Genomic DNA, 20,864 nt, shown 5'->3' with positions numbered 1-20,864 from the left:
AAGTGAAATATCTCACTCAAATGTATGGTAGCCTATATTTAGTCTGTGTGTATGTGATACACATGTGGATGGGTGTGAGCGATGACATCTACACTACAGTAGTATATGCATGTGTTCACGCGAGGACATGTACAGTATACATGTATGTATGTTACGTATGTGTGTGTGTGTGAGACTGCATGTGAGGGTGGAAGGTGTGTGTATGTGTACTGTAATTAGCAGGTCATCCTAATGAGTGCTTGTTGCGTGTGCAGCAGCAGCTGTCCTAACACAGAGGAATGATAATGAATAGACACAGCAACACAGCTGGAACACAACAGAGGCAGCAGTAACACAGGCAGCAGACTTTACGCTGTGGGGAATCATTATTTTAACAGAAAAACTAACATTTGTGAACCACTCTCAACACCTCACTGTCATCTGGATTGAATTGACTGCTTTCTCCTAATCAACAATTTGGTGTTCTTTTTGCCTAGCTCCAACCCTTAAGTCACTAGTCACGCCCATGAGGTCTGCTTTTGTCCCAAGTATTTTAATACGAGAAAAGATACATAGTTATGTCATATATGATATCCAATGACAATTGGATAATTTGAACCATTTGAACAGAATACACATTGGTGTGTAAAAACTCACATAGAAAATACCACTACAAACTTTGACTAGGATTTCCCCGCTGTTTGCTGGAACTGTGGCTCCACCTGGTGGTACATTCACTGAAGTGTTTGTTCACTGAAACATATTTTGGACTGGCAATGATCAGGTGTTGAATGAATGCAAAGACAGAACAAAAGTAACATCATGTTTTTCATTTATTTCCCATTTTCAATCTTTTTTTCCCAGGGGAAAAAAATGATTTAAATGCGATAAAGACATGAATGTGCTTCTAATCTTACATTTTAAAGTATATGTGATCAAGTATGACTTAGCCAACATTCCTGCCTATTTAGAGCTTGTTCTATTCACATAAAGATGCATACACATCACACATCTCCTCACTCAAGCTACACAGCAATGAAAGCTAATCCATCAGTACAGACAATAAGCATGAAAAAGTACAGGAAAATGTATACTTCTTACACAAAAAGCAGGCATAGAAGAATCTCAGTGTGCACTGTGCAGAGATACTGGGATAGCAGTTATGGCACAGAAACAAACCAGAGTCCATACTATAATGTACATGTAAGTAAGGCAACAGGGACAATAGATTTGGATCTCAAAGGCTAGTGTGTGTGTGTGTTTCTCACGTTTAAGAGATCAAAGGAAGAGTGTATGTTTTGTACATGTGTTGAGGTGGTCAAAGATGCAGACTATCTACATTAAATTGAAATCATACTGTACAACATTCTAGTTTAGAGGATATAATCTTCTATAACCATTCATTCTGCATGTTCTCATTTTCCATCATTTCCATGTTTGAAACATGAGCAAGCAGTTAGGTCTGTGTATGGTTTCAAAAACCTTTGTTTGGTCAAATTTGGTCATCGAGTCGATATTCTAATCCACACCAATTGCCAGGTGAATGTAACCCTCTTATAGAGGATTCCTTGCTTTGACTACAAGCACAGAATAGATCCTTCCCTTCAAAAGCACACAAATGACAATCAATCATCATAAGGTTGGAAGTACGCCTGTCCACATTGAGTGTGTATTCTGTGTAGCATAGTTCAATACATTATTCACTCATTCAAATTTCACTAACAGGAGGCCTTTTTACAGACACTATATAATGTTGAGTGTTATGGACAAACATGAACATCAATAAAACCAGGGGAAAAGTTCACAGGTTTTTTTTTGTTGTTGAAGAAAATAACTAGACAGTAAATAAAAAATAAATGTGTTTACCTGTTCATCTGTCAGCATTACGTTTTAATACGGAAAAAAAAAAACAGGCCGTTTATTTCACAGAGAAGAGCTTGGAAACCCGGACGAAGGGAGGTTGACCTGTTCTCATGTCTTTGTCTCTGTCGAGTGAGTCTACATGTTTTGTATGCAAGTCATTGCTTTGCTTTTACTTGAGGTTTTTGATCTGTTGGTTGGTGTTGTTGATCTTGAGATCCATCTTGTCCACTTTGTTCAGCAGAGAATCTAGATCGGCATCCTGGCTATCTATCTCAGTCTGGAGGCCCAGTCCCAGGCCCTTTAGTCTGCTCAGGCCCAGGGACATATCATCTAGGTGACCACACATAAAGAAGGTTTCAATTCACTTCAACGTACTATTGGCTGTTAATTGTTAACTTTGAGGGTGGATAAATGTACACTGAGGATTTTACTGTGTACAACTAAAAGTGTCTGTTGAGATTCTCCACATACACATTTTGTAGTGTACTGCACACAGAATCCTGTCTAACCAGATCAGCATTTATGGGTACACAAAGCTACTCTTTTGTAAGTGTTCTTGTGTGTTGGTTCCAACAAATCTAGCACACAACTTCTGTTATACTGCATGTACTGTACCCTTTGTCAGTACACAATTTAGGTTAGATTAAGTCATACATGTGATAAGGATTTTAAAAACGTAGACAGGTACTACCTAGGTTGTTGTCCAGCGTCTGGTGAGCAGTCTTAAGGTATGAGTTCTGAGAGTAGCCATTCTGTCTGGATACGCTGTCAGTGTCATCTATACCGGCAGCAGCCCCAAATCCTAAAACACACAAAACAGAACAAATACTTGTGCCATGTCCAATCACACTCATTTACCGATAGTTATTGTGTAACTCTGGTGCAAATCCTTACCCCCTGTATCCAACTTCCTCAGGTTGGGATGGCTGGCTTGGTACTTATCTTCATGTCCTTTACTGTTGGACAAGGCATTCTGTAATCTGAAAGAAAGGTGACGCCGTCAGATAAGCATTGTTTATTTAAATAACACGGACCAGTCAATGAAAAAGACCTTCAACAGAGGAAAAAGTAAATGTTTTATAGAAGGAAAGTTGTAACATCTGTAGCGAGTACGTAATGGTATGGTTCCTTGCACTATAGGTTAAGTTAGTAACCCATGGCGCAAGGGGACATAGCACTCGAAAATAACTGCCACAGATGAGGGGCCGATGACCTAGTGATGCTGGCTGCTATCCACCTCAAAACACAGGTGATGGCGAGCTCTCTTAGCGTTTAAGTAAGTTGAAGTCCGTTTTTTTTCAATATGGCATTTAATTAAATGAATCTTATGTTCACGTCCTGTTTTTTATTATTTATTACTATACTGTTTTGTTATGTTTTTGTTTGCCAATTTATTTTGTTTCTGGCACCTACTATTTATTATGTTAAATGTCAAGCACTTAGTTTGGTATACTACGTATATAGTGTAACATGGTAGAACACACCACTGGAGGTAATACTGAGTGTTAACTCTAGCTCTCAGAGTTAGACACTCTGGATTTTGCTGTGTAATGTAGGGAAATTGCTTGAGTGTCATCATCTGCATTAATCCTACAGTATAAGCGCCTGTCAGATAACAGTTTGGAGTAGAGGATGGTGCCATGATGACTACTAGTGAGGGGAGTTGCTATCTGACCCAGACTGAGTAGCTGCCAAACCAATCTAAGATGTTGCCATGGTGCTGAAACAGCACCATTGGTACGACGGACACACTTACAAAATATCCCAGAAGTGGGCATAAATTAAGTACTAAATTAAAAAAAGGATGTCTGTTATTACTTGTCGCTGGCCTGGTAGGTGTTGGTTGGCTGCTCAGGTTGGGGCTTGGCGGTCTCTGGCTTGGCCTTGAAGTAGTTGACAAGGCCTCCCCACACACTCTTGATACCATTGATGTGCTTCTGGCTGGTCTTCAGGTCCTGTTCCATGTTGTCCACCATCTTATCTGTCCTCTTCAGAACCTCCCCCTGACGCATCAACTCCTACACACACAGGCAGAGAGGGAGGGCGAGTCAATACAATGTGGAGGTGCACTGGTAGATGATCGGATAGTGAGTTCACAACATGATCACACCAACTCCAGTTCAATTCCAGGCGGAGAACGGAGTTCCATGTCCTTCCCCCTCTCTGCCCTCAGTTTCCATCTACATAAAGTAAAAAGTGTCAAGTGCCTAAAAAACTTGAAGTGATGCTTTAGTGTCTGCAGGTTATAACATTTGGGTGTTTTCTATTTCACATCTTGTCAAGCAGTCGGGACAAAGTCTTTTAATGTCAGCACACACGTGCTTTGATGGTCCTGTACTTTCCCTTCACCGTAGCTGTGTGTCTGTAACTGATCTGCACCAGACATCACCATATACCGTAATTTATTTAATTTCTTAATATTGACCCTGGATATCCCTGTTTTATTTATCAATATAAATGGTGCATTTATATAGCGCTTTTATCCAAATATCCTACTATTGTGTATAATATTTTACTATCACTGTCCCTTTACCACTATAGACATTTCGTTTTAGTTTTGTTCAATGTGTCTATATGTTGTCCTGTTTATTGTGTATCGTTCTTGCTCTTGGTATTTTTGTATTTTTTTGTGTACAGCACTTTGGTTAAACACTGTTGTTTCAAAATGTGCTATATAAATAAAGTGGATTGCTAATGTTTTGTAATTGTATGTTGCCCACTTGGCACTTCTTGCACGTCTGTCCATCCTTGAAGGGGGTCTCCTCCTTTATGATCAATCCTGAGGTTTCTTCCTTTCCTTTTCCGGCCAATGGTTTTTCCTTGGGGGCTTTCCCTCGCTCAACTGAGTCATTTTGTGTCCTTTGTTAAATGTGGGCCTATGAAGTCATTTGAGACTAATTAAATAAACACGCCTTGATTCAATTATGAAAAACCCCCGGTGCAAGTGGAGGACGCAAGCAGAGTGACCGAGTGTGAAAGTTTGGGGTTTTGGAATTCAGTTTAAGAGAGAGAGAAAGATAGATAGATTGAGGGCCTTTTAGTAGCTTTGTCTAACAGGCAAGGCATGACATTGTGTTCACCAGGAAAATGATGACATAGTTTGACATTGCCTACCTCTGCAGTATCCACACCCATCTTCTCAGATTCATAGATCATTCCAAGGGAACGGTAGCTGCTGTCGACTGCAGACTTGGCTGTACGCATCACTTCCTGCTGGAGGTACTTCTGCTTCCGCTCAGCATCACTCATGCCTCTATCCATGGGGTCCTCATTGAAGTCCCTTCCACTAGGCCCACACACTTCCTCCTCATCGTCATCTGCAAACGGGTTGTGGGATTTGGGGTAGGCCATCTAAAAACAAATAATACAACTATGTATCCTTATTACAATCACACCATTCAAAGTAATAGGGCTACAGAAAGAACATATGGCACCCTGTTATATTCGGTTCCTCAGGCTATATTCTGATCACCCTCATCACAGCTTTTCACATTTCAAGATAACAGCAGCCATCACAATCACAAATGATCATCAAACACATTCCATTAGACATATAGATGTTATAAAATATATATACAAAACTTTCATGCAAGGTTGGTTAATGTTAGCCAATGGTGTAAAGTAATTAAGCACATTTGCTCAAGTACTGTACTCAAGTATAATTCTGAGGTATTTTTTACTTTACTGGAGTATTTCCAATTTTCAATACTTTTACTTCTACTTCATCTTAGAAGCAAATATTGTACTTTTACTCCACTACAATTATATGAAAAATTGAGTTACTAGCTACTTTGCAGATATAAATTATTACATTATAAAACATACATTAACCACTTCAGCCCCATTTAATACACAGGCTATTTGAAAATAGCCGATCTACAAGCTCACATGCAAGGCGTTGTGAGCTTGTAGATCGGCTGTTTTCAAAGATTTTAGTACTTTTACTTTTGGTACTTTAAGTATATTTTGATGCCAATACTTTTGTACTTTCACTCAAGTAACATTTTGAACACATGCCTTTTACTTGTAACGGAGTATTTTTTATATTGTGGTATTGCTACTTTTACTTAAGTAAAATATCTGTTACTATAACTTACTAATATTCTTCCACCACTGACGTTAGCTAAATCAACTAGGCAGGGTGTTGATTAAAATGATAGTGATAATAATCTTATACTGAAAACAACTAGTTAGTAATTAAATACATTCATGACAACATGCTCAAGCGGTTGCTGGCCACGTAAAGCTAACGGGGCTGAACAACCAATCCCACCATGGCCATGACACATCAAACATATAAACATGTGTACTTCAAATCTAATATTTTGTGAACACAAACACAACTAAGTTCTTAACACTACACAAACCTTTGACCCCGAGATGTGATGTTGTTCTTCTGTCAGCTGACTGTTCTGTTCTGTTCTGTTCTGAGAGCCTTCTTCCTGTCAACGTGGTGACGTCACGTTCCTGCTTGTTGTCAACAGCACGGCGGCTGCGCAGCGAATTAATCACTTTCCCCCTGGCCTTGCCTTGTCCTAAAGCAGTGGTTCGTTCTGTTCTCAAACTTTTTGATGTCAAGGACCCCCAAATTGTCCTTGACATCTTATTATCCCGCGGACCCCCATTCGAAAAGATATGCCAAGGACCCCCAATGCATAACAGAAGATTTTTTTAGAGCTCTAGCAGTGGTAACAGCCCAACTCACTCCAAATCCAACTCACTCCAGACATCTCCCTCCACAGCAGAGCCCAACTCACTCCACACACTTGCCCAACTCACTCCACACACTTGGCCAACTCCCTCCACACACTTGGCCAACTCACTCCAAAAATTTAATTTGCACAACTCACTCCACAAATTATTATTGAGGAAGACATTTGTGCTTAAGTACAATGGTAAATCAGATTATTTAGCTATTTAAATTTAAATGTAAACATGGGACAGCTAAAATAAACTGTTGATCCATCATCATGCAATGAATGCAACCTTGTGTGCAATGAATGCACCAATGTGATTAATCCACTGTTGGATAAATAGTAGTTATATACATAACTTTGGGACTGTGAAATGCATAGGAAAGTGTTGTTAATTGTAAACTGTAGACAATGAACATCTATTTTGATATAAAGTTATACCTAAATATTATTTTACAAGGTGAGGCACATTGCTCTACACAACTTTTGTTTTTTACTTTAACCTCCCGGTATGTTCAAAATGTCCCTCATTTTATTTATTTTTTAAATAAAATGAGATACATTTTGAAAGTAGCCGATCTACAAGCTCACTTTATAGGAAGATGAGCACTTACTCCTATTCAATGAAACATCCATTACAATGAGGTGTTGATTAATGGGTCATGTGCCTGCATTATGCAATGACCAGGTGATAGGCTATATAATAGATAAGGTGTTGATGTGAATGGGTCATTTGTATGAAGTCAATTAATTATTCCAAGAATAATGTAAATGGCATGAAATGGGGGAAAAACACACACACACACACACACACACACACACACACACACACACACACACACACACACACACACACACACACACACACACACACACACACACACACACACACACACACACACACACACACACACACACACACACACACACACACACACACACACGCACACTATAATATTATAATTTATAGCTGCAAAGTAACTAGTAAAACAAATACATTTAGTGGTGTAAAAAAACAATATGTGGATCCAATATGTAGTGGAGTAGAGGTAAAACCATTGGAAGTTGGGAATACTCAAATAACGCACAAATACCCAACATTGTACATAAGTACAGTACTTAAGTTAATGTACTTATAGTTACTTTACACCACTGACACATTGAACCAATATTACACTGGTGACATTGCATGGAGTGAGTTGGGTTTGGTCCTGGAGTGAGTTGGCTTTGGTCCTGGAGGGAGTTGGTCTTTGGTCCTGGAGGGAGTTGTCCCAGCCCTGGAGTGAGTTGGCCGAGCCCTGGAGTGAGTTGGGCGAATATTTCTTAAGTCTTCATGGAGTGAGTTGGATTTGGAGTGAGTTGGGTGGTATTCCTAGCAGTGATTTTCAACCATTTTAATTGTAACTCTGGAACCAAACCAAATTTGGTTTAGTTCCAGAGTTAAACTAACAAAGGGTCCGCGGGGTAATAAGTGGCTTTGGGGGTCCCGTCCTTGACATGAAAAAGTTTGAGAACGAACCACTGCTTTAGGACAAGGCAAGGGGGAAAGTGATTCTACATTCGCTGCGCAACCATTTGGTTCTTAACTATCTATAATTTAGCTGGGGACCCCCTGGAACTCCCTCAAGGACCCCTGGGTCCCCGGACCCCACTTTGAGAACCAATGTCCTTAATACAATATTTGTCTTTGGCATTCAGTGGAGTGAAAGTCATGAGTATCCAAAAATACACTCGTGTAAAGTACAGATTCTCAAAACATGTACTTAAGTACAGTACTTAAGAAGTAAAACTATACTTCGTTACTGTCCATCACTGGCAGTAACTTATGTCACTAGACTGTTTGGGATCAATTCACTTTGCAGTCTGCAGATCCGGTCTAGAGCGGATACGGAGTTGTGTCTGTGTGTGCGCGTGTCGCGCGCGTGCATGCGTGCGCATGTGTGCGTGCGTGCGTGCGCGTGCCGTGAGTGTAAATTACCGGATACATGTAGGCGGGCTCCAGACCGGATACGAGCACTGAACAGTAAACAGAAACCCGGGTGACGCGAATGAATCTGTCACATCTGTCCTGTCCACCGTGTTGTTCACGTGTATTATTACGGCGGAATGCGATAAAGAAAAACGTCAGATGTCACTACAAGCGTAACGCGCAAGGATCATCACAGGTTTGCGTGATTTATAAGTTACACTGTCGTTTGTCCCCGCCGAGCCGCCGTACTGCGGATCTATAGCAGCAGCAACAGCAACAGCCTGAGCCAAGCAGCAGCAGAACACTACTGTCCTCTCCTCCCTTCACAATCACATTATTAATGTCAGATAAACATGGCTGCATCGAGGGGCTTTTATTTCAACACGGTTCTGTCATTAGCCCGCTCTCTAGCCGCCCACCGCCCCGCGCCGCTTGACAAGGTGAGCCGTGAAACCGAACCATGTTATGATGATGTTATTATTATTAATGTTGGTGGTGCAGCAACAGGGTGGCTGTTGTGTCGGGACTCTTTACTTTGCTTCCGCACAGTGAGGCGTAATGATTAGTGACAGTGTGTGGTCATCAGGCGACAATATCTAACAGGTGTGTCATCATGACTGTTGTACATTAGCAGTCTGTGTGACATATAATGCGCCACTTGTGTTATTTATTTGTAATTTGTGGAGGAAGTATCCCTTTTTGTGGTCTGTTAATTCCATTCTAGCCTTTACCATTAACCACCACACTGCAGCACTGCGGTCAAACAGGTTTCAGAGAGAGAGAGGGAGAGAGAGAGAGAGAGACATCCATATTGCATCTAGTTGCAACCTGTTGCTTGCTGCACAGTAAAAATCCATGGGTTAAAGCTACAATCCGGAGCCACCATGACACCAAATATGTGTCGCTCTTCACAAGACGGAGCCTTCCCCGCTTTTACATAGAAGAAGATATTGCCCTTATGAGCTTGAGGCAGGATAGATAGAGGCTACTTGTTGTCAACCAGTAGGTCCTACCCGACAACATGGTCTAAATTTAGTAGGTTTGCGTGTGAGACCACCTCCAGCTACTGCAGAATGTAGTTATTGATTGATTGATTGATTTAATATTGTATTAGCACAGGAAAGTACAGTTCAAATACAAGGTCTGCTAAGAGGATTTTAAACCCAAGAAAGCGTATGGCTCTTCCTTTGTACTCAATTCATCGTTATTGTATTAACATACTCAGTTTGTTTTGAATAACATTTGATTAATTATAATACGTGTATAATGTGCATTCTCAGAGTTAGAAATGGAAAAATGAGCATGAAGATTTTGCTGTGTAAGATCTTCATGTCTAATGTAGACATTTGTTTTGTTTTGATGCTGAGATCAGTACATTGGGAAACAGCTTTTGCAAACTGATATTTTCCTTTTTCGTTTTGATACCCAGTGTTAATTTTGACAGCACATTCTGAATTAGGCTTAGTCTTAGTCTTTTGAATAACACACCATTTAGTTTTAGTCCTATTTTAGTCTTCTGAAATGGTTTAGTCTTAGTCTACTCTTAGTCGACTAAATATCAAAACCTTAGTCTTAGTCAAAAACAATTACATTGCAGCAAATTCAAAATTAACACTGTTGATACCTAATATGGTAACAATATGGCCATTCCATTCCAACTCTACCGGAGCCCTACATCAAGGCACTGCTTAGGAGTTTCAGCTGTGTAGTCCATCCATCATCCATCAATGCTTTTGTGAAATTTGTGCCAAATGAGGGTTCGAACATCATTCCTTCTCGGTTTCTCTCAGGTTAAAAAGCTACAATGCATGTGCCCAGTAGAAGTTCGGGGTGTGTTCAGCCTGGATGTACGTCGCAGAGATGCTGTCCTAGCACTAGCTGTGTTTCTAGTGGAGTCAGACTTACAGGTGAGTGTTGGTTGGCAACAGGAGGAGGTTAGCCTTAACATGCTGGATCCAAAACCAATCACTTATACACCATGACTGCAGAATCTACCTCATATACAGCAGTGGTTTTCAACCTTTTTCATATCAAGGTCCATTATTTATTCGGCATTCGAGCCACGGACCACGGTTTGATGAGATTTAGCCTCTCAGACCCAAGACTTAGAATATTTTGTTGTCGTTGGATACGATTTTGTCCACAAGAGAGATAACAGGCAAACGTTGATCAAAATAACAATCATTCTGCATTCTCTAATTGTTTAGACTAAGTAATGGAGATGTTTAACAATAATTTAACTCTTGAGAGAGTAAAATGAAACCAAATCATTTTACGCTCTCAAGAGTTAAAGATCTATAATGGTCCATTTGGTTTCCAACTCTCCATCATTTAGCTGGGGACCACCTGGAACCCCCTCAAGGACCACTGGTGGTCCCTGGACCACTGGTTGAGAACCACTGGCATACAGCGTTTAGCTATTGTATATTAGTTTCATTCCTGTACTGTATGTATCACAAGTCTACCAGTTCTTGCAGTCCTCCACAACACTTCACATGTATCAGTAGTACAGTACGTTAAACTCATTCCCTTAATCTGATTAAGTTGGCGATTAGACAGTCTGCTGGCTGTTTAAGCTTCCAAATCCATCGCAATCGAGACCTGAGCTAGAACATCTCCCAGACAGTGGTGTGAGTTAGTTCACAGCCCACACCGTAAGCAGTAGCAGAACTTACTGTAAACCTTTTGTGCCAATATATGATTAGCTCCTAATTGTGATTCAGTAATAAAAGAAATAAAGAATACTTGTTTAATCTTCTTTTACATTTGTGATGACTCCTGTGTGGTGGCTATACAACGTGTCCAGTGTTTGTAATGTGTGTAATGTTGTGCTTTCCTCTGGCAGCACAAAGAGACACTTGTTCCCTACTTGCTGAGCCTATTAAGAGGGTTACCACGGGTCCAATGGATCGAGGAAAGCTCAGGAAAGAAAGGAAGAGGTAACAGCAATCCTCTTATGGTCCAGAGTTTTGCTCTTACATTGTGTCTATTTAGGACTTTTTTGCTTTCATTTGAACCAATTTTGTAATGTTTGAAATTTGCTTCAGGTCGCTGGACCATTTATAAGGTCCTTTAGCAATTCCTTGTAATTTTTCAATAAAGTGTTAAGATATATCTTAAGATGAGCTGAGGTGGCACAGTGTTTAAGTACCTGTCCACCACCGCTGAGTCTTGGGTTTGAATCCACTGGGGTGCATCCGGTTTGGCTGAGCATCTACTGTATACGAACACAATTGGCCATGTTCGGGGAGGGACGCCGGCCGGGGAGGGTGATCACTGTCACCGCACGGACTCCTGCGGGCTGGGGTGTGGTGCCTGTCAGCGGGTAATGTTGAACGGGAGGAGTAGGATGGAGGCTCTACATCCTCCTGGTGGTGGCTCCTTATTGGCATTTGAGCCAGTAGGTTACAACAGCAGTGGCAACACTGAAGTGTTTGGGGAGGAATTAATTAGCATAGCGACTAAAGTGGAAGAAAAAAAAACGTAAAAACAATTGGCTACAGCTGAGGTGTATTTGAACATCTTAAGACACCAGCTTGCATAATAAAACAGTAATATGTGCATTTAATATGTTTTTATATCTGATATAGTTAACTACTGGTGTTTCCAATGTTGTATTTTTATTTTATTTTAAGATAATTATTTATTTAGGCAATTTGTCTTTATTGCATGGAACACTTGTGAGCTCCTTGTGAGCATGTGGTCCACCAGGCACCCCTCAAAGTTGTATTAGTTCCATTTAGGGCTAGGCAATATATCAAGATTATATCGTTGCTGTAGGGCAGAAACCTCCTATCTCCATATTCTAACTTTTTGTGTTTTTTTCCTAAATTAATGCCCTACTTGATCATACTGCAGCAGTGGTAACCAACCTTTTCAAGCCCATGAGCACTTTTTATTCCAATGTGTGAGCCGAGAACTACCTCTATAAATTATGTTCCAAAAAACACTTCTAAGGCATGACTAAGACATTATAAAAAATAATAGAGTCTGCACACTGGTGATGCTGAAAATGCTCCGCTGTGTTTTTATTGCGTTTGACAACGCAATAAAAACAGCAGAGCTTTTTCAGTATCACCAGTGTGCAGACTCTATTCTTTTGTTTTTATGATACTTTTGCTTGTCTTGCACCTGGTTCACGGATGTGCGTGCACTACCTTTTTCATGACTAAGACATTATCATATTTACTTAAGCTATTTCTGACAGGCAGTATATGCAATAAACACGGATAGCTGTGTAAACAATGCCAAATATTAGAAAAACATTTATAAAAATACCAAAATGTTAGGATTTTAGGAGGAATGTACATTATAGGAGGTTAAATAAAGTTTACACCTTTATACAAAACCAACTACTTCGCATTGTGAGTTTGTAGATCATTTTGCTATTTTTGGGAGAGAGAAAAATAAATATTGTCATAATATCAATATCAAGGTATTTGGTAAAACAATATAGTGATTGGTGATATTTGATTTTGTCCATATCGCCGAGCCCTAGTTACATTTTTGCACTGGCCACATATTGTCTTATGTGGACATACTGTCCAGTACTTGTTCTCAGTGCCAGTGCACTTAGAAAGAATTTCAAACTTTGTTTCCTTCTCTTGAACATTTGATAAGCATTTGATAAGGTCTCCCGCGTTTGCAATTTGTATACGTTTGTTTGTGAGATTCGAGAGATTCCTGTGGTCATGCTGTTAGTTCTTATCTGCTTTTTCAGAATCTCTCCCTGTTGCCGAAAACTTCAGCTTCTGTTTAGTGACCCTGTTGTCAGATGTGGCTCAGAGGGACCCAAACTCCAGACAACAGGTCAGATATGTGTGTTCTCATCATTGTGAGAGAAATGTGCTAGAAAGAGTAGATCATTTTGTGTCTCTTGCAGTTGATTGCTGTGTTATGTAAATGTCTTCTCTTTTTTGGGGGGGGGGACAATTTCCTTTGCAGATTTTAGATACCGTCACGGAAGTTATGCAGGGGATCCTGGAGATGTGCCAGACACTGGAGAACCAGGATAAAGGTACAGCCGCACACACACTCACTCGCTCACTCACTCTCTCTTATGTAACTACCTAGATTTTAACCTAGGTACCAAACCGAACATGTAGACCATGTACTGTACAGTAGACCAGCTATTATAATTTTTTGCTACGTTTGAAAATGTGTGAATGTTTTGGGGAAAGTTTTGGAAAATCTCGCCTATAATGACATGCCCAAAATAGAGACGCCAGGGTTAAGTTGTTAACCCCTGTCCTCTCAGACAAACAGCATAAGAACCACTCTCCTTCCTCCAGTGTATCTGTGCAGGTACGTCGTTCCCTGCCTGCTGGGGGTGACGAGGGCATTCGGTCGCTATAGCAACACAGACGAGGCTCTGCTGTCCAAGCTGTTCCCCAGAGATTCTCCTCCGACCCGCTGTGTTACAGAGGAGACAGAGGTCCTACGGCGGAGGTCCTTCAATGACTTCCGCTCTATCATGCCATCGTCACTGCTGACTGTGTGCCAGAGTGACAGTCTACGAAGACGCACTGCAACCAGCCCGGATACCTCATCACAGGTGTGTGTGTGTGTGTGTGTGTGTGTGTGTGTGTGTGTGTGTGTGTGTGTGTGTGTGTGTGTGTGTGTGTGTGTGTGTGTGTGTGTGTGTGTGTGTGTGTGTGTGTGTGTGTGTGTGTGTGTGTGTGTGTGTGTGTGTGTGTTTAATGGAGCAGGTTTTGTAAAAGTGTCAGTTTGTCTGTTGTAGATTTTGAAGTATTAAAGGCGAATATGATATGATACCAAATTAACCCTATAGTGTCCTTTTTGTGGGCATGTCATAATAGGCTAAACACATTTCAGATCTACAAGCTCACAACGCACCACATTGCAAGGCATTTTGATTAGCAAATCTATCTTGAATAGATTTGGTGTAGAGGTAAAAAAGGTGGGGATCATGTATATACCGCTGGGTATACCGCGGTCAGCTAAAGTATAATGGGGTTTAAGTGGTTATGTGCTATAGGTGAATATGATATTTTTTTGCTGGATTAGTTATTTGTGCTAAAAACGAATAGGGAGTTTTTACTGGTCCCCGGGGAGGGGAAATTACTTTTTCGCATTCATCCAGCAGACGGCTGCTCAGATGGTTCAGATGAGCGCATGGGTAGAAAGCTGTTATGGGTTAAGTGTCTTGCTCGGGGACACTTTGACAAGTAAACTAGGCAAGCCGAGGGTTGAACCGGCAACCTTCATGATTCCCCGATGGCCTCTCTACCCACTCGCCAATGGCCACTCCAAGGAAAAAAGAGACAATCACACCTTTGATGATTTTGTAGTTTATGATGGTTGAGTTGATCTGTTCATCACAGGTCAGCTCTGATCCTGGAGGCCACTCCCCCTGCTCCCCTACAGCTCCCGGTTCACACAACTTTGAAGGTAAAACCATAAACACAATCTACTCTGAGCTTGATTTTACCTCTTCTTCCTGGGCTATTCTCTAGAAGTAAACAGCTGCAGGTTCATGCATGTTGCTTGCTTGCGTGCGTGCGTGTGCGTGCGGCAGCTGATCACTTTGTCAGTGATAAGTGATTTCCCATGTAATCCCAGAGTCCACATCTTTTCAGCACTGTTTCTCAATGATTAGGTGACCCTCAGGGGTCCTTGAGGCAGTTCCAGGGGGTCCCCATCTAAATGATTGATAGTGGAACCAAATGGACCTTTTGTGAGTCTCTAGCTCTGACAGACCCTTAAAACTCCATTTGTATACTCTCAAAGTCAAATGTGCAGATTGGGGGTCCTAGAGATTACATTTATTTTGTATCAGATGGTGGTCTGTGGCCTAATGCATGTCAAACTGGAGTTCCATGAAATTCAAAAGGTTAGTAGTTGTTTTAAAGAACAGATTCAGTTATCCGTTATGTTTAACTATCATTCATGCAGATCAGACCCAGACCATTCCCCCTTTGTTTCCAGGTGCCTACTTCCCTTCCAGCATGGTAGATCCTGACTACTACTTCTCCACCGTCAGCTCCTGTTTCTCCATGTCTCCTCTCTGCATGGGAGTAGGGGAGGGTGAGCTGGAAATGCCGATCGACCAACTCAGACAGCTCCTCAGCATGGTACAATAGCCCGCTACACATCACAGCAGGAACACTCACTGGCTCCTTTATACATTTTCTTTTTTTATTAAAAAACTGGTTCTCGATTAATCAAAAAAGTTAGAGATAGTTAGTTAGTTGCAGCCCTAAACACCATCAATGGTTGTGTGTATTGTCGCTGTGCAGGTGATTTATAAGGAACACTATCAATGGTTGTGTGTGTTGTCTTGTCGCTGTGCAGGTGAAGAGTTTGGTCACTGACACGTTTCTAAAAACACTGGATGCCACCATGTTGGAAGTCACAGAGGTGGGAGATTTTAGTTTACAATTTGATATTACCACAGTATATATGAGGTGAATTTGCTCTAAGTATTAGTTACTTAATATTTCTGACAGGTCTCCTTTGATTGTTTTTCAGTCCAACGCTGGAATCAACTTCTACTACAAAACCTTCAGTGATCCTATCTATGTCTGTATGTTCAAAATGCTGAGAGATACACTGTACTACTTGAAAGGTGAGTAATGATCTATGTTCTGTTTCACCCAAAAACCTTCATAACGTTGAATCACCGGACTGGCCAAATATTCTACTGTATTTTCTAACCCGTCAAGTGGACATTGTACTACCATTGTGTTTGAAACCTCAGCCTCTCTTCCTGTTGCGCAGCCTTGCAGACGGCGTTTGCGCGTGAAGTGCACGACTTTGTCCTGGAGCAGTTCAGCAGCAGCCAGTCGGAGCTCCAGCGCGTCCTGCATGACACGGGTGGGTTGCCGGGGGAACCCAGCCCCCTCAAGCTACGTTGTCAAGCCAACGCTGCGTGCGTGGACCTCATGGTGTGGGCAGTCAAAGATGAGCAGGGTAAGCCATTGTAGCACGGAGCGAATGGAACTGTGAGTGTAGTAGGGGTGCAACAGTTATTCAATTTGATTTAATTGATTATGAAAAATTATCAATTTCAATAATAGTACAGCATGAATCAATAAATACAGCATGAGTGGACCGTGTGGAACGCATCACATCGCGACACGCTGTGAACTTGTAATTAAGTGGTAAATCAGTTACTTAAAAAAATGTTGCTACGCCCTGCATATGTGCACATGTTGAGATGAGATGGGAGCTACATTGGTTAGTATTTGTTTAACACTTATTGTATCCATTGTCCACCCCTCCCACCTATGTTTTATAGGAGCAGAGAATTTGTGTACTAAGCTGTCAGAGAAGCTGCAGTCTAAAACCTCCAGTAAAGTCATCATAGCCCACATGCCCCTTCTCATCTGTTGCCTGCAGGTATGTGACAACACAGTCAAGTCCATTTTGTTTTTATAGCACCTTTCCTACCAAGTAAACCCAATGCCCTTCACATTTACCACTTGACCCCTATATACTTAGTTTATCTAGGCCCCCTCCACTAAATACACTAAATATCTTTGCCGGTCTACAAGCTCACAACGTTTTGTGTTGCGGCCGGATATTAGTAGCTCACTTAAACAATGCAATTCATCAAGATTTTGCCTCATTTAAAAATAAATGTCCTCACTTTTGCTGTGGCCCTTCAAATGATGGTCTTTATCACCCTGAGATTTGGGTATGTTTCCAAAGCAATCAATATTAACACAACTAACCTACAGCATATTATCAGTTGTGAGAGTGACCGTAAACTCTAAATGCTGTTAATTTATATGATGAACTTCCGCAAGCCGAACAATTAATAAGATGAATACAGTATTCCCTTTCCATATATTTATTACAAGCTCGGATCATCCCATGTCAACACAACATGCTTCAACAAAGAAAAGACTCGCTGTTTCTTGCAGAGACTTATCCTCTATATCCATAGGTCAATAAAGTCATGAACCATGACCTTGGTTAGTGGTATCATGACTGAATCTACTTTAATGTAGTAACTAGTATAATCTAGACATCTTTGACAATTCTGCATGTGGTTTTACACATTCTATACACTCACTCACTCACTCACTCACTCACTCACTCACTCACTCACTCACACTCTCTCTCTCCTGTTCATTTGACATGTTTTATGTCACAACAACCTGATAAAAATTGATTGGTATTGTTTTTCTATATCTATTTAAAAAAATGTCATTACAGTACGTGTTCCATTTCTCAGGGACTTGGCCGTCTGTGTGAAAGGTTTCCAGTTGTGGCCCACTCTGCCAGTACCTCGCTCAGAGATTTCCTGGTGGTCCCCTCCCCTGTTCTGATAAAGCTCTACAAATACCACAGCCAATACAGCACAGGTAAGGTATACCCACCCCCACGCCCCACATTAGGTGTTCAACAGTTAATCTAACACATTAAAATAGTGTTAATTTAAATCAAACTAAATGGACCTGTAGCCTAGTGTTAATTTAAATGGAACCAAATGGACTCGTTGCCTGGTGTTAATTTAACCAACCAAGTGCAGTCGTCCATTTCGATGCTACTGTAGGCTACAAACTTTATTAGGACTAATTCCAAACTTGGGTTTTGGGGAAAACGGAACGGAACAATTGCTCATAATTTTGGGACTGTCCACAAATGTTGTCAGTCAGACTCATGACGTGAATGAATTGCCTACAACCATTGTACAATTGTAGCCCTACAATAATACACAATTTATCTCATTATTTTAATGCGTTAGAGTGGATCCGCGCATTCAGCGTCAGCATTGCGCTAACATTTTTTATCACAGTGCAATTGACCAAATCCCATATCTGACAGAAATGGCAATGACATTTCTCTCGTGGCTGGTCGTATGCACAGTCAAATCACCATCAATGACAGCGTGTCCGTGTCACATCCGAGGCCCGTTCTTCTATTGATCAGAACATGGCATTCATTGACCGAGCGATGGCAGACGCACCGACAAATCGAAATGCAATTCACATTATTGATTACACTGCGGTGCCCTGCAGAATGCAACACTTTGTCATAAATTAGCCCTGATATTTTGATATATTAACCACTTAAGCCCTATATACTCCTTCATACTCCTTGAGAGCTTGTTGATATGCATTTTTTGCGATTTTGGACTTTTGGAAAATGGGGGGAGATTTAATAAGAAATAAATATATTAATTGAAATGTTGTATAATGACATGCCCGAAAAGTGACGCCAGTGTTAATGTAGTTAAACATGAGATGCTTCAGAGATTCATAAAGTGATTCTTCTATAAAACATGCCTGTCATTTTGAATTGTAATGTTTTTCTGTCTTTCGCATACTGTGCTCTTTGTTAAAGGTACCGGAGAAATCAGGATCAATGTAACCAACGAGCACTGCCAGCCCACCTTCAACATCCTGACCAACAGGAAGGATCAGCCCTCCATGTATGAGCAACTCAGAGACATCTCCATCGACAACATCTGCAGGTTGGACGCAAATTAAAAATATTCTAAATCTATGCTGTGTCAGTGTCCTAACAAAGTAAGGGGTCGACTGGAGAAGTGGTGACAATTATTTCGCTCAAATAACGTTATGAGCAGTGTGGGCCAAGTTACTTGGCCAAGAGTGGTCCACCCTCCCCTTTGGAACAGCCCCAGAAACCTGTGGTTTGAACCATCTGTGGGTGTCGACATCCAATGCATTAAGCAGGTTGCAGTGAGGCCACCCTCCCCAGATGTACTAGTAGACAATATCTTCTATCAGCACAGCTGTGTGGCCATCACGCCTGAAGGGAACGTCAAGGGGGCTTTCTCCTCTTCTTGGTGTCACTGGGGGAAACTTCATCCAGCGCAAAGACGCTGTGTTGAAGACCTGCCATCTGAGTCGATCTGTTCTCGTCAGTGTTATCTCTAAAGTAGTACAGCTTGTGTCTCACCGCTACAGCAGCACTTTTAAGAACATCTAGCCTTGGTGATCCTTTCTGATCCACTGTCCAAGAAAACATTTTTATTACGACAGTTATTGGTGAATTGAAGGAAAAACCTGTTGGTTTCCTGCTCTGTAGAAGAATGAAGAGCTCAAGAGACAAAGATAAGAAGAGTCAAAGAAGTAGGCTCCTAGATTCTAGAGCTGTTAGAATCTTGGTCGAAAGAGTCTTGAAGAGATATGTGGTAACGAGTTGAGTCTTTGAGAACGTGATCTGTTGGAGATTATTGGGAGCGTTGATTTAAGGCTGCAGGGCTTTTTATCTTGCTGGCTAGATTGCTTATGTCATCCTGTTGAGGTCACGATGAGTCAGCTGCAGTATATCCATATATGGCCTACCAGCAGGTCAATAGAATATATAAATAAATGCTCGCACACTGAGCGCTCCAATGCGACAGATTCTTTATTGCACCAAAAAAATCTGTGATGTTTCGAGCACAAAGCTCTTCTTCAGACTAAAGTGAGCACAGAGAAACACCAATCTTAACCCATAAAACAATCTACATGATCACATGCAATGCAATACAGCTGTAGACATTTTCTTACGTGACCAAAACAGGGCAGACAATCAGGATGGTCAAAGACATCATAACAATAGGGTAAAGTGACATATAATCGATTTTCATACACACTGGAAATAACATTAAAGTAAAGTTGGATTGCAACAGTATTGATGTTTGGTCAATAAATTCTAAGGCATGTTTCGTACCACTACTTCACTCTAAGACTAGCACATGTTTTCAATCGATTCTTTTCAAATCAAGTATTAGCTGATCTCAATCTCCACCTCTCTCAGATGTCTCAAGGCCGGTCTGACCATGGATCCTGTGATAGTGGAGGCCTTTCTGGCCAGTTTGTCCAATCGTCTCTACATCTCACAGGAGAATGACAAGTGAGTGACATCTCTTTCTCTCTTTTTGACCAAAATAAAAGTGCATCTGCTGTATAGTCATTAGTCACCCTCGGAATTCTAATCAATGTCCAAATTTGACGTTGATTGGGAGTCACTCTTACAAAAGCCCTTTTTCCCTGCCACAGGGAGGCCCATCTGATTCCTGACCACACCATCAGAGGGCTGGGTCACATCGCTGTGGCTCTGAGGGACACGCCCAAGGTCATGGAACCCATCTTGCAGATCCTCCAGCAGAAGTTCTGTCAGCCAACCTCACCGCTGGACGTGCTGATCATAGACCAGCTGGGTTGCATGGTTATCACCGGAAACGTGAGTTTTGTGGCACTCACACGCACGCACGCACGCACACACACAGTCTTACCACTTCTCTTTTGCTTCCCTTCAGCAATATATCTACCAGGAGGTGTGGAATCTGTTCCAGCAGATCAGTGTGAAAGCCAGCTCGGTGGTTTATTCAGCCACTAAAGACTACAGAGATCATGGTTACAGGTCAGGATCTGATA

General features: G+C 41.3%; 2 protein-coding genes across 2 annotated transcripts in view; one reads left to right on the top strand and one right to left on the bottom strand.

Moving 5' to 3' along the window:
• Positions 1-794: 794 nt before the first annotated feature.
• On the bottom strand, positions 795-6,300 carry snap29 (synaptosome associated protein 29). The gene is made up of 6 exons (XM_084054120.1): positions 6,210-6,300; positions 4,957-5,193; positions 3,661-3,860; positions 2,737-2,822; positions 2,534-2,644; positions 795-2,172 (listed from the first exon to the last, which is right to left on the bottom strand). The coding sequence occupies exons 2-6, from the start codon at positions 5,191-5,193 to the stop codon at positions 2,012-2,014; spliced, it is 795 nt and encodes a 264-aa protein (XP_083910246.1). The 5' UTR covers positions 6,210-6,300; the 3' UTR covers positions 795-2,011.
• Positions 6,301-8,602: 2,302 nt separating this feature from the next.
• Positions 8,603-20,864, top strand: part of pi4kab (phosphatidylinositol 4-kinase, catalytic, alpha b) — a 46,790-nt gene continuing 34,528 nt past the window's right edge. Inside the window, exons 1-17 of the mRNA XM_084056183.1 lie at positions 8,603-8,945; positions 10,296-10,412; positions 11,351-11,444; positions 13,226-13,314; positions 13,450-13,522; positions 13,797-14,059; positions 14,850-14,916; positions 15,454-15,599; positions 15,820-15,885; positions 15,997-16,093; positions 16,246-16,437; positions 16,766-16,866; positions 17,708-17,837; positions 18,820-18,949; positions 20,245-20,340; positions 20,487-20,670; positions 20,747-20,850. Of these exons, the coding sequence (XP_083912309.1) occupies positions 8,859-8,945; positions 10,296-10,412; positions 11,351-11,444; positions 13,226-13,314; positions 13,450-13,522; positions 13,797-14,059; positions 14,850-14,916; positions 15,454-15,599; positions 15,820-15,885; positions 15,997-16,093; positions 16,246-16,437; positions 16,766-16,866; positions 17,708-17,837; positions 18,820-18,949; positions 20,245-20,340; positions 20,487-20,670; positions 20,747-20,850 (2,036 nt within the window). The 5' untranslated portion in view covers positions 8,603-8,858. The remainder of the gene's footprint in view (positions 8,946-10,295; positions 10,413-11,350; positions 11,445-13,225; positions 13,315-13,449; positions 13,523-13,796; positions 14,060-14,849; positions 14,917-15,453; positions 15,600-15,819; positions 15,886-15,996; positions 16,094-16,245; positions 16,438-16,765; positions 16,867-17,707; positions 17,838-18,819; positions 18,950-20,244; positions 20,341-20,486; positions 20,671-20,746; positions 20,851-20,864) is intronic.

This window comes from Gymnoscopelus microlampas, assembly GCF_963454915.1.
Source record: "Gymnoscopelus microlampas genome assembly, chromosome: 4".
NCBI lineage: Eukaryota > Metazoa > Chordata > Actinopteri > Myctophiformes > Myctophidae > Gymnoscopelus > Gymnoscopelus microlampas.
This window is presented reverse-complemented; position numbering and strand designations above follow the sequence as displayed.